At 43.4% G+C, this 14,646-nt stretch overlaps 1 protein-coding gene across 7 annotated transcripts in view; it reads right to left on the bottom strand.

Moving 5' to 3' along the window:
• Window positions 1–14,646, bottom strand: part of plxna2 (plexin A2) — a 164,930-nt gene that overhangs the window by 84,205 nt on the left and 66,079 nt on the right. For 3 of the 7 annotated variants that reach the window (XM_044212704.1, XM_044212706.1, XM_044212705.1), the window contains exon 4: window positions 12,575–12,709. In XM_044212704.1, coding sequence (XP_044068639.1) covers window positions 12,575–12,709 — 135 coding nt within the window. The other 4 variants (XM_044212709.1, XM_044212710.1, XM_044212707.1 and 1 more) reach the window with 4 other exon arrangements.

Raw genomic sequence — 14,646 nt, 5'->3', positions numbered from 1 at the left:
TGGAGGGGAAGGCAGACAGAAATGAATTCTGATCCACAGAGGGACTCCGCAGTACATGTCTGACAGTGTAAGGTTTTTTTGTGAGCGTGTGTGTGCATGTGTGTATAACAGTGTATGTGTGCATGTGTGTGAGCATGTTTGTTCTCTTTGTCTCAGCGTCTCTCCCAGTGTACATGATGTACATACAAATGAAGGGTTTGGTTACACCCCACTGCTCTCAGGGCTGTTGCTTGTGCATAAGTGTAAGCATGTGTGTGTGTGTGTGTGTGTGTGTGTGTGTGTGTGTGTGTGTGTGTGTGTGTGTTTGTGCATGTGTTTGTGCCTAGATGAATGTTAGTCTGTGTACAAGAGAAAGAGAGACAGATAGGGAGGAGGGCCATTGATAACTAGGCTCAGGTGGTGAGGGACACTTAATCTAATCCCAAACTGGGTGTGTATGCATACATATGTGTGTGCGTGTGTGTGTGTGTGCATTTCTTTATGTGTGAGCGGCATGTTTGCAAGAATGCATGCATGCATGTTTCCATGTGTATCACGCACAAAATGCTCCTCACCTGGACTTCAGTCGTAATACATTAAGGAGAGTCTCCAACTGTAACTGAGGCTGACCTCCTCAGACCCTATAACAGTGCCTATGATTTAATCTAATCTGATTCCATAAGAAATATATAGACACAGAGGCTATGGGATGACACGCTCCTGCAGTGGAGAGAAAATTATTAGATTTGCCATTAAAGAAACTCTGTGGGGTGAGAAGGAGAAAGAAAGCAGTGACTGATCTCCAGTGGTGTGTCTAAAAGTGCTGGGGTGTTTTTGTTTGGCAGAAGAGGAAAAAATCAACATAATGAGCCCAAACTGCCTTTGTGTCTCACTCTCTTCGTCTGTTTTCTCTCTCCACCCTCTGTCTCTTTCTCCCTCTCATCCCACGACTCTCAGACAGCTGCTTCTGTGCAGCCAAATTAACTGCTCCCCAGGTGCTTTTGGAAAATGTGAAATAAATAAGTGTTTTGCCTCTGAGGGATACAGTGTTTCTGGTTCCACATATGAACTTTAAACAGCTCTGGATGCTGCCTCCATTCAGAGTGTAGGTAACAGTATTTGTCCACCACAAATCTGTTGTGTAGTTTTTCCATTCCAAATCCCCCACACTGCCCCATCCGTCACTCTGTGCCCCTATCTATTACCACCATGTGATCCTTCTGGCTCCAAATATCCGATTTACAAGTCAGCAAGAAGGGTAATATTTCAACAGGCTGTCGGCAGACGCACTGTTTAAATCACTGGCCTTATCTAGCCTGTGCTCTTTCTAATATTTTTCCTCAAATATTGCATTAGAGATATGTTATCCATCCCTGCACATTCATCTTCGTCCTTTAGCCGAATGTGTGTCTGCATATGTACGAGTAGACATAGATAAATGTTTGTCTGTGAGTGCGTGTGTGTGTGTGTGTGTTCTAGCACATCTGAGGACAGCTTTGCTCACCATCTTAAAGAGTGACAAAAAGCATTTTCTCTAATATTTGTCATGTACAATAAACTTATGTGAATGTTATCATTTACTCCTTACTAAAAACAGAGACCCAGGCCCACACAAACTCCAAGTCCAAATCTTTACTCTCTCAAAATGAACTAAAAGAGGCATAAGGGTAAACAGAGGATCTGGAGCACACACATCTGTAAATGCTTCTCTGTATATGGTATGATTTACAGATTTCCATGCGTATAAAGATAATTCTTCTGCTCAGCAAGAGTCCAAAATAGGATGCCCAACTTATTTTACCATCGAAAACCACATTCACACAAGTAACACATAAACACACATACACACATGCAGACACAGACACACACACACACTGTACAATACTACATCCATCACTAGGGCTCAGGCTGACAGCTTTGTCAAAGTGAGCCGCAGGGGAGAGGAGAATGGCATTGTGGGATTGAGTCCTCCCATCGGATGCTGCACTGACAGGAGAGAAGAAAGGGGAAGAAGAGAAGAGAAAGGGGGGAATGAAGTGGGGAAAATGGGGGAATGTATTGCACAGCCCAAGCAACTGGAGAGAGAGAGGGAGCGAGACAGAGAGAGAGAGAGAGAGAGAGAGAGAGAGAGAGAGAGAGAGAGAAGAAGAGAGGGTTGAGCTGCCATGGGTAGCCCATCAAAACCAGCAGTTCTCCTGCTGTAGCCTGTTTACTAAGACTGGCCTTGTGAAGGACAGACAAAGAGCATATTGCAGACCTGGCAGCATGACCGCATCACACAGTAAAACACACACACACAAACACACACACACAGACACAAAAGACCTCCTGAGGTTCTGCCAAACTGCAGCAAATGAACCAAGGCCCTGGTTAGAACACACAAAGCAAAATGTACTCAGTGACAAATGCACATAAGATACATGTGTGTGTGTGTGCGCGTGCACACACACGCACACACGCACACACACACACACACACACACACACACACACACACACACTTATTCATCCCTTTCGAATGCAGCTGGTGATGTAGTGAAGTGAGCTGTCAGTCCCTCTCAAACAGGAAAGATCAGTCTACAGAGTCAGCCTGAGAGCTCTAAATAAACACCTTTACCACTGTGCTTGGGACAGAGCCTGCTGCTATCCACTGCTGTGTGAGCTCAGCTTAAAAACCAACTACACTACACATCACTTGGTGATTGCAGCTCCATCTCAGCGCTAAGGAGGAAGGCAATCGACAGATGCAAAAAGAGACAGAAAGCAAGAGTAAGACAGGCAGTGAGACTTGGCCTCCCCCAATTATAGACCAAACATTGCCACTCTTTTCACTTTACTCTTCGCCTGGCTCCTGACAAACCCTGTCGTGATTCCTTCAACCAGCACTCGTGTTTCTCCCTGACACTCTCTAGGCTCTAATTAGGCTTGTAAATAATTATTGCAATTAAAGCCTACAATTAGGAGGAGTGAAGCACTGCCATTAGTTTCACAATAAATGTCATGAGCATTCTGCATAGGCGCAGGGAGGAAACAGACAAATGCTGTGCCATTATAGAGGCAGACAGACAGTGAGAGTGAAAGAGAGAGAAAAGGGGGGGTGGGTGGGGGGTGGGGTATGAAGGCAGTTGACATACTCACAGCTCTTAATTATGGAGCTGATTATTCTGACAGGATGGCTCCTGGACTGTTCCTTTGGCTCACATTCACAAAGTGACAAAGTGCACATGCACACATACAGTATACTACACACAAATGTGAACAACATACACACCTACCCTTATGAAAGCACATATATACACCCTTATAAAGAAGAGAGGAAATAAAAGTAAAAAGGAAGTTGATTTGAATTCAGCATATAAACTCATCATGATATCAAGTAGAGACTGAAACTGGAGCTTAATCAGAGAAAAATAGCACTGTTTCTAGATAATGAGGGGCTTTAAACAAGTTCAAGGACAGGTTTGCTACTCAAGGTGCTTACAGTGATGATTTTCTGTTAAAAAGTAACCACATCTATTCAGTGTTTACTTACTTACAGTGTTTAATATTTGTAATTAGTTGCCTTTATAAAACACTGCCTCACTCCCCCACATGCAAGAATTCCTCATGGTTCAACAATGTCGCAAAAGTGCAGACTGCATGTTTTTTCAGGGGCTACGTTTGTGGGAGAAACAGTCAGCTGGCTAATGGCAAACTCTGGGAGACTACAGACAGACAGAGACAGAGGTGTCAGACAGTCTAAGGATCAGGTATCCTTTTCCTCATTATCTCATATTATGTCAGAAGGCCAGTGAGAGAATCCTGCGGGGGGGGGGGCTAGCCGTGAGTTTTTAGCTGGAATTGAGGGATGTGCAGACACACACATGATCTTAAAGCGAGACACAAACCCACCATAGGGTCTCTCGCGTGGGTCTTAAAATACATAGTGGACTTAACACTATTGAGTCTATTTGGAAACCATTTCACCTAAAGTTGATGTCAAGCTACACGCCGCTTGTTTACTGACAGCTGCACGGTCTGCTAACACAATCTGCTGGCCTAGTCACTGAATTCACAGCTTGTACCGTGCATTACTATGTATTGACCTCTGCTGATATAGCAGGGGACTTGGGTGTGACGGTGGGAGAGGGGGGTGGGGAGTGGGAGGCTGGATAGATGGATGGGGAAATGGGAGGTAAGAGAGGGTTCAGACTGGGACCTAGGTGCACAGGCTTCTATTAATTAACAGATTGATGGGGGCTGACAGGACGTGTGCTGCTATCAAATAATGAGGTTAGCATTGGCCAATGGTTCCAGGGCACAAAACCTGATTAACACTAATCCTGGCTTAAGTCAATTAACAATGCCTGCTCAGGGACTCATGCAAATGAGGTGCCTTTGTTAGGTGGGCTAGCACAGAGAGAGCAAACAGAGCTCAACATTCAGGCATGTAAAACATTGCTAGAACATAGCCAAAAGGGGGAAGGATACTCATATCGGTCATCATGAGAATGAAATAGCCGACTAGCGTGGTCAAGCAGATGGATGCTATAAAAACATGATTCAATGAAGGGGCGTCTCTAACTGACCTGCTGAGTGACCCCTTCAGTTTGATGAACAGACTCAGTCAACCCTTGAACTTCCCACAACCCCTGACCTCACAATGCTGAGAGACAGCACACAAACAGAAAAGTGCACATGCATTTAAGCAAACACAAGGAGCATGTATGTCAACATACTTCCACGTAAACCTGCGAACATGCCTGATTCAGGCAGAAAATAGGGCACATACAACATGGACACACATATCAACTACCATGAAGAGAAATATAATTTGGTTAGTGAATATTCTTTGAATAAAAAAGTAGTTAAAACCACACAACTTTCAATTCAACAACTGCAGAATCATATGATACAAAATCACATGACTGAAAAACAAACCACTAATCGGCAGACAGAGTGAGTATATGACCCTTTAATTGTCAAAATTAAAATATAGAGCAGTCAAACAAGGCTAAATCAAGACATGATAAGCAGCGAACGAAAATGGACAGACAAAAAAATAGATAATACATGCATACAAAACATAAATATGCTTTAAAATTACAAGATAAAACTACTACAATACTAAAGGTACTGAAAACATACACTTTAGGTAAACTACCACCAAGCAATAGCAACGTGTAGTCAGACTAGTTCATTTACTTCAAACTACACTGCAAAATACTGCAAGAACACACAAACTTGCACACACACAAATACAAATACATATACACACAAAGCTCAAGATTAAGGGAGCTTGACAAGTGGGTCAGGGATGAAAGTGGTTTCTTCAGAATGAAAAACTAAACGGCATCATCAATAACACTGGATGTGCGTATTGACAGGGGAATTTATCCTAATTTGTTCAAGTGTCAATATCAAGTGAAGCTGTCAGGGAAGCAGCGAAGAATCTAAGCCCAAGGTTCCAAGCTGCAGCTCCAGCCCCCCTTTTCCAACTGCAGAGCACCTGGGTAAGGAAGCGGCCGTGCGATTGATTTGCCCGCCGTCACCCCTACAGCTGCCAAACTGACCCCGCTGTCGCACTTACATCCCAGATAAAACATGACGGCCAATCTATCAAGGCCAGTGTCTGCTGTCTGACTGATAGTGGGTTGTCCCGGAGATGTTTGTCTGTTGTTGAGGTCTGTAGAAAAACAGATAGATGCTAGTAAGTTGTGGCAATGGTTTCCCTCTCATGATCAACCCCGGTGAGGGTGGAATGGGATGCAGATGTGTGGTCCATATATTGGCTTATGGCATCACAGTTTTCTCAAGCATGACAGAGGACCTTTATTCAGTTCACTTCTCTCTTATAAACACTGATGTAGACTTTATGGTTGCCTGGCATATACGGCACCTCCTGTACTGTCACTTGTACCATATAAAAAAACCCTCCTTTGACCTTAATTGAAGGGCTACGTTAAGTACAATATATCTTTCTTAACTCACATTCAAAACCCAACCACAGAGACAACAGGGGAATTGGAGAACATTCAGGAGAGAAAGATATATCTTACACCCTGTGGGATGCAGAAAAACATTTTGCATTCAGAAGTAAGAGAGGAGAATATTCAGCATTCCGGTTTTTGAAACTCAGTTGTGTGAAAAAATGGGATTGTAGGAAAAGACTGACTGATTGTAAGAGAAAACTGTGCGACAGAGTTGTTAACTGAATTCACCACATTCCATTGATTGGTCTTTCATCCTGTCTCTTCATCGGCCTCCGCGCTGTGATGGTGGGTAGTCGAATTGGGACTCTTTGTCTGAGTGTCAAAGACGGACAGATTGGTGAGAAACACAGAGATAAGGGTCAATGGTCAAACCCTGGTCTTGTTCACTCTCTGGCAGATCCAAGCTAACCAGACTGCCCTGGGGCCAACACAGGGTCAAGGAACAGCAAGGCAACACTTGTTGAGGTAGTGGTAGTCACCGGAAATCTCTTCGCCACTCAGCCCTGACAGCAAACTAACAAACAGTAGAAAGGAAGGAGGGGCTGAAAAGAAGTAGACACAAAGCGCTAATCTTTTGTCCCTGTGCCATTTTGACTTTGTTTGCCCTACTGTTGTGTCCATTCTTTTGGTCTGAACCTTTGCCAGACTTCTTCCCTCCCCACCAGATTATTGTTCCTCTTCTATGAGAAAAGGAAGCAAGCATCTTCCGGTAAGCTCTGAAATAGAGGGTTAAAATCAGAGTTGGGCTTTTAGGGAAAAAAACATCAGAAGAAATATGCACACATACTTAAGTCTTTGAATGAGTGGCCTGGACATGAGCCAGTCCAATCTGCTTGTTGTAGAGGGTGTAAACAGTAAAACCGGGAAACAAAAGGCTCTCAAACAACACTGCTGCTAGTCGCTTTTTTTAAGTCTGCACAAGCTGTAACACCTACAGTGCACAGTGGAAGGCCTGGCTATAAGCCATCATGTGTTCCATGCCTATTAACACGTGAAATCAGCATGTCATACATACCAAAGTCCTGCATAATGATAAGCCAGTAGCATGTCAACTCATCTAAACCTGGATGAGATGTGAATGAATCCTATTTCCTCCTGTCTTGATAACCACTGAACCCATTTCCTCCCAATCTAACCACACCAGCCAAACAAAGGTTCTGGGGGATAAGGAGAAGGAGGGCGGAGAACCAGAAAACTCTAGGGGAAAGGGGGGTTGGGGTGCTAGGAGGGATAACAAGTTGAGAAGAGGCGTCATACAAAAAAAGGTTAAAAAAAATAAAGAATCCATGCATGGATTTCAAATTTCACAGCTCAGCACCTGGAAGAAATTGCCAGGCTTGAAAAAATTCTTCTTTTCTTTTCTGATAATCTGTGAGCTGTAATGTTGCCGTTCCATACATGGAGCTGGGTAAGGGAGGAAGGATGGCGTATGAGGATTGGAGGCTGAGGGGGTTTAATGTTTGCTAAAGAGCCAAGAGTGTATTGGAGAGTGACAGCAGCACATGGCTGAACGCCTCTATAGGGGGAGGACTGTGTGTCTGTCCATGAAAGACAAGTCTGTTTTACAAGCCAGCTCAGTATCACTCAGTTGGTCATGCTAGCAAGAATTTCACACTTATCTTTATAAAGAGCTGGCAATTAGAGGGCCACTATTTTACTGGGAACACTATTAAGTCTGTTAAGGTCTATTATGTACTCTTGTGTGCCACAACCATAAAACATTGCAAAAACCATTGAGTTCCATTACAAAGTCAACACCTGCCTCTTTTCTTGGGATTTAATCAAGACATGATAAAAATGTAACCACTTTTATGTTTTGTGTGTGTGTGCTTTCTCTGATTATATATTTTTTCTTTATTAAGGTGTTTTCAAACACCTTTTCAGGCAGAACTAAGGCCACACCACAGGTATAACTTCAAACCCTTTCAGATGTTAAATCTTGATTGTTCCCCATGAATAATACATTATAGCCCGGGCTCTGCGTACTGGCCGCTGACCAAAGCAACCGACATAATGCAGTCACTGATTCCCAACCGTGTGTGATGAGTGCTCTCCCTACCGCTGGGTGCCAGCGGCCATAACAGCACAATACACCACAAAGGGAATGAAAAGGCCTCGTAAAAATGTTGATCATCCAGGCCCCAGAAGACGCCATTCGATACTGGAGTAGTTGTCGCCATTTATCCCAGTGCGCTGCATTGTGTTGATAAAACGAGAACAAAGAGAACGAATGCTGCTTGAGGCCTCATGTGAGCCACAGTGTCAGACATGCTTGTATGTCCCTCCGTTGGCTTGAACTTCCAAAATGCAGCACAGCACACACTAATACCGGAATGGTCACAGTGTTAAAAGAAACAAGTGAGGCCCTTTTGCATTCTCAGGCATACACATACCGAAAAAAGAAACATGAGAAAAAAGGTTTGGTGGGTAATGAATGAGAGACAGACAGAAAAAAAAAAACCACAGGCTGTGGTGGGGACGAGGCCAGGCCAAACACTCATGCAGATCCAACTCACTGAATTTGCATGAGCTGGCAAAAGCACCATTGGTTTAGCTCTGCTCCAGCTGCCATTCGCACATGAATACTCTTTCTACCTGTTTGATTAGAGCCTCTGCTGGAATTGTTATGGCAGACGGTATTACTGTAGGCACAATGTATTTGACTGTATGTAAAGTAGGGTTTATAAATAAAGGTTAAAGCCCCCTGTGCTTTACCATGTAAAACCAAGGCAGATGTTATGCAGTTCATTCCAATGCCTGCTTTGTTGCAGCCGTGGAAGATGTGGTATTCAGTTTGAAATCTACAGCTTTTGATGCAATATTAAATGCAGTGAGGTGTTTCAGGAAAGTAAGACATTTCAGGGGGCATTTCATATGACACAAACAGAGAAAAAGACAGAAAAAGAGGAGAGGGAAAAAGTCGAGGATGTGTCTAGGAGGCAGCTCAGCTGAATCTCCCAAAACAGCTATGACCTTTTTCTCTCCATCACTGCGTTTGCTGCCGGCATTGCTACCCAGCCAAGTACCAAAATCGCTGGATTATTGGTCTTAATATAGAAGCGGTCACACACACATACTCACACAACATGACTCAAACATGTGATCTGGCAGAAATCCATACAATGGATCTGCAGAATCACAGGATGTAGAAGGACAGTTGGAAGACACAAAGCTTAAAGTGTGAGTCCTGTGAAAATCCAGAGATGATGCAATGAGCATGTTTTTGAGGTTTTTCAATAGAGGCACCGTAGTGGATATATACAGATGTCTGAAGATAAATCTTGAGATGAAAACCTGCTGCTATGTATTTCAGGACTGTCAGTAATGATACAGCACCCTACAGGAAGGCAAACACACACACACACACACACACACACACACACACACATACACAGACACTCATACTGCTCCTGGAGAAGAGAAAGTCAGTGAGCCAGGTCTTTTCATCAGTTCCACTGCGCTGCCTCGCACTGGGTCAATCTCACCACATCATTAATATGGTGGATGCTATTGTCATTACATCTACAAAACAAAAGCACAGTTTAACATGGCAGCACCATGGATCGAATATGAAACAGGGAGCTATTAAATATGTTCGGGGGTTAGCGAATGATGGTGTCTGGTGTGGGAGTGTGAGAAAGAAACAAATGTGAATGAGAGAGAGCAGAAAGTTCTTTCACACACTAACTTGGGCTAGGCAGTGAATGTGTAAGAGTCTTAAGACTGAAGAATATCTATACATATGCAATAGGTGTAATCAATATATATATATATATACATGCGGGTGAGAGAAAAAGGGTAGATGAAAAGCCTCCGAAAGCTTTATGGAGATTCCATTTGAATACTGAATGGGAGACTGGTGCTTGCATGCGTCTGTAATCATAGTTTGTTTTTTGTGCGAGTGTACACATGATTGCGAGAGCCAGTGCATTATCTTGGTACCTATGCAAATGAAAACCGAGGGAGCATGTGCTTTGTGTGTGTGTGTGTGTGTCACTGTGGGTGCCTATATGCATGTTTGTGTTTACAAAGGCCTCGCACATCCTATGATTCTCAGCTGCACCACAACACACACAGACAGGTGTGAGGACTGGAGAGCGAGAACGAGAGCCCAGCTTGTGGAGCATGGCCTCACTGAGCAAATATTACACACTCACACTCTCTCTCTCTCTCTCTCTCTCTCTCTCTCTCTCTCTCTCTCTCTCTCCCAATTTCTCTCTTCCTCCCTCTTTCATTCAATCTCTCTCTCTTGGTCTCGCTGTATTCTCTCTTTCCCACTGTGCCAAACACAGAGGGTATCTTTGTTATTCAGAGTAGGAAATGCAACTAGAGCCAAATCTGCCCTGTTTTCTGTTTGATATCATCCCTCCTTTGTTCTTACCGTCTCCCATCACCATGCGCTTGGCCTCAAACGGCATCAGCCAGACACATGGGAACAAGTAGAGCTCAGACAAGATAGATCTTGTGATGTCCTGGATGTCTGACTTCAAGTGTAGTTCGAGGTGACATTTAGGCTAACGATAAGATAAAGGTCAAATAGATATTTTCCACTGAATGTTAGCGAGAAAGGGCGGGTTTGAACGTGACTTCTGTGTATTTTACAGTGGATAGTGCAAGTACTTTATTGAAAAATACAATGTTGTACCCAAAACTATAATACTAGATTCATCCCCCTGAGTAGAAAGAGGTTATGTCAGACAGAGTACACTTAATATTATGCATTATGTGCAGTTCCATCTAGACTTTGAGAACATCACAGATTAAATAATAATTTTCTGGATTACAGCTTTGTGAGAGAGTTATTCATATAGAAATGTAAATGTCCAGAATCACATATCAAAAAAACATACAACGTAGTTTTTGTTGAATTTGCCAATTTATGGAAAAAAGCTGAATGAGTGTGTGGCCACACTAAATCCCAATCCAGTTAACTCTGTCAGGTGTGACTATCGAGTGGTATCCTTGAACATGCAGGGCATCATCCCCACAGTAGTTGAGAGCATTTCAGTATGTGTATGTGTCTGTCTGCTTCGATCCTCCCCAACCCCTGGGGAGCAAGACAAAAGAGTCTACAAGCTGAATACTAATAATATTCACCAACATCACTTCTCTGTCAGATGACTAGCAGTTATGAACTCAACATCAAAAGCTTGTTTCATCTGCGGAATAAGTGGGAATAATGGATTTAGTAAATATGGGAAACAGACTTTAGACTCAGTACAAACTCATCTTTACTTGTGGAATCTATGTCATGCCTTGCTACAGAGTCGTCATCTAACTATCAGATACATGTGCATATATTGTGTTTGTGCATGAATGTAGCAGATTTGAATTCTTATCCTGGAGATATCCATAAAACTACAATTAAATACTAGTACAATAAATATATTTTGGGGTATGTACTCTATAAATGTTGAAAAAAGAGAGATTTGAGATTTGAAATAATTTGGCCTATTATTTGTTCAGGCACCATTTCTGCAATATGCCTTACTAAGAATCTCAAAAGTAATATTGGTTGAATTATGGAGCTATTACTGGTGATGTGATTTCATTTGACATTGTTATATTTTTAGTCTCACAGCAAGTGTCTGACTAAAACTAAACTTTTCAATAGTTTTTTTTGTGTGGAATAAAACAAATCATACACAGCACAGCAGATGCCGAGGGAAAAAAGCAAATGAAGATTACAGTAAATCTGTTTGCCCTTCTCCTCCCCTCTCTCAGCAATGGAGACTATTGTCTTAATAACTCCTTCACACCGCCCACCGTGCTTCCTAACCTGTAAGCTCTGGCCAGCCAGTTGTTGAGTGTGTTAAAAGCAGAGATAAGGAGAGAGGATGGCAATCTATCACCTCACACTGACAGCCTCGCACGTCGTCTGTCTCTAGGGTTGCTGCGCTGACACACTCCCCTGCAGCTGCTCGTCTTCTCCTCTCCTCCCATTACTTCTCCTCCTCTTTTCATCTCTTTTCTGTCCTATCATGTTTTCCTCTCCTCTCATCTCCTCACCCCTACTCTGTCCTTGTGTCCCCTTCCACCCTTGTCTGCCTTCTGCCTACTTAGTATGTCAGTTGCAATGATGGCTATCGGCTGCTTCCCACCTGCCCCATAATGCTGTGTCACTTTATTAGAAGTGTGAAAGGATGACCTTGCACTATGTCTCGCTTTTTCTCTCAGTGTCTTTCTTTCCTCTGTCTAAGTCATACGCTCCTCCAGCTGTCCCTCTTTCCCTCATCACTCTTCCTTTCATCCTCTGCCTCACCCAGCCAGCCAGCCAGCAAGTGCCCTTCATCGCTCTCTCTCTCTACCTTGTCTTTTCCTTGTCTCTCTATTTCTTTCTTTCTCCCTGCCCTCATTGTTCTCCTTCATTATCAAACGCTGTCACAACGTCCCCCGCTGTGCCACCCAGGTTATTTATAGCTAACAGAGGGTGGTGGTGGTGGTGGTGATGTTGAGAGGTGGGCCATCTTCGGCCCTGCTGGAGCACACATTCACACCCTTTTCCTGACATTTAAACATATGCACACACACAAAGACAGACTTAAACCATCCATTCTCCTGCAAGAGGGCACTTGTATAATTAGCGAAGACAGGTTTGCATGCATGTGTCTTTCCAACACCTACCTGTCTCTCAGACATGATGTAGAGGTAGTTGCGGTCAAGGGAGAAGGCCATATCTCGCAGGATAGGGCTGCCATCCTTGATGACCGATATTGTTTCATACTGGACACCACCGTGAGGAGGCCCGTCGACACGAATCTGAAAAAAAACAGAACACAAACAGGTTAATGATTGCTATTTATATCAGTATGACAGCAGGAATGGGAACACAGATGAAGAGTGACTGACAGGGATGACAGACGTGGGTCAAATAATAGAAAACAATCTATCATTATCATTTAGCTACTATGAGATTCACGTAGTTGGAGATACTCCATTAAGGCTGTTTGGATAGTGAAAGATTGAAGAACTGAAAACAGCAGAGAGGTGATTCATTTACTTTCAAATACTTTCTTTTTAATTGCCAAAAATGTGTGGCACTCATTGTATTATTTTACATTATGAGGTAAATGTCAGCCCCCTGTGATCCCATGTAGGATGGGGTTACAACAACTGTTAAGAATTATTTGCTGATATTATTAGACCTTTGTGAAACCTTAGCTCTGTTTTCCTTTCCTCTTTCTCCTGATGAATGATGTACTCCCGCAGTAAAGCTTTGAACTTGAGGCCAGGAACACATAAGTACAAAAACAGTGGAAAAGCATTCTAATGACTTATATGAGGTACGTGACCCTCCCTGACCCAAGTAGGCCAATGCCAGCCCTGTTTATTCTTTATTCATCAGATCCTGTTGGCCAAATATATAACCAGTACAGTAAATCTTGAGGGGCGGCATAGGTTTCCTGATGCTGGGCGTGAGAGATGTCTCTGTGATGTCACATATCAATAGGCCCTCCTCGACCCATGAAAGCTGATGGCTCTATCATCTGTCCATCCCTGACTGACTTCCTCCACCCAAACATTCATCTATCTATTCAGATGGTGACAGCACCAAAGAGCAGCCAGACTCTCTATAAAACATCACAGAGGGGAAAGTCAAGGTCATATGTCTGTCAAAAGAAGATCAACTGGGAGGGTATGTGAGCAAATGTGCTCACACACGTGCAGGCCTTTGTGTATGTGTAGGTGTGTATGAATGTGTGTCAAACTGCTGGATGGTCAAGTAAAAGAAATGTGATGTAAGTTCACACAAAGCCCCTAGAGCTTTGCCTTCAAAGCTTGAGGGTTAGCTGAGTACATGACAGCAGGCGGCACAGTTAAGGGCCAGAGCCTTCCATGGCTGACCTACGTCTGACCTTGGGAGGCTAATCCAAACATCGAAAAGAAGACATATGTGAAAAGCATATGTGGGAGGAGAAAGGCAGGATGTGGGGGCCGTGCCAGTCTTCATCTGGTTACTGACACTACAGTGTGGAGGGAGACCTCAGCAAATATGCTCATCCATAAAGCATGTCGGCACATGGCCAAACCAGTGCTGTTCTGTTCACTACTGTGTCAGTGTGGGTGTTGTGTGTGCACCCGTAGGAGCAGTCTGTCATGCTGTGATATGTGTCCTAGCAGGCAGCCACTAGGGATCACAAGATAACCCGACCTTCCCCCTGCATGCCCGCAGTTCATCTGAATCAGATCGCTATCACACAGTCTCTCACCACTGTCCAGGGGCCTCTAAATTCACATTTGGCCAGAAACACACACTGAAACATACAGCTCTTCTTAGACCGTGTCCAGAACAAAATGTCTACTCTGCAGGCAGGGGTATAACACTTTGTTACACACTACAACAAAAGCACTAACATACCAGGCCTAGCAATTACTAAACAGTTAACTGTCCTGTTAAACAAACACATTTAATCAGGAGTGTAGAGGTGTGTACAAAGTGATAAATAATGAATGACCTTCCCTTTTCCCAGTCACCAATTTAGTTCGTTTCTCAGTCTCTGCTTCTTTTGTATGTACTATTTTTTCCTACAGCTTATGGTATGGCTCACACAGAGAAAATGGTATCAACATAACTGACACTCGTACTCCAGAAGCATTGTGTACTCACAAACACACCCACATCCAGTTGCTTTCCACATTAAGAAGCTGCTTTTCTATAGCAGCTGTAAATCTCGCAAAGTGTGTTACATTCACAC

Source organism: Siniperca chuatsi, linkage group LG10 (genome assembly GCF_020085105.1).
Source record: "Siniperca chuatsi isolate FFG_IHB_CAS linkage group LG10, ASM2008510v1, whole genome shotgun sequence".
NCBI lineage: Eukaryota > Metazoa > Chordata > Actinopteri > Centrarchiformes > Sinipercidae > Siniperca > Siniperca chuatsi.
The sequence above is the reverse complement of the archived record's forward strand: the minus strand, read 5'-3'. Positions and strand labels throughout refer to the sequence as shown.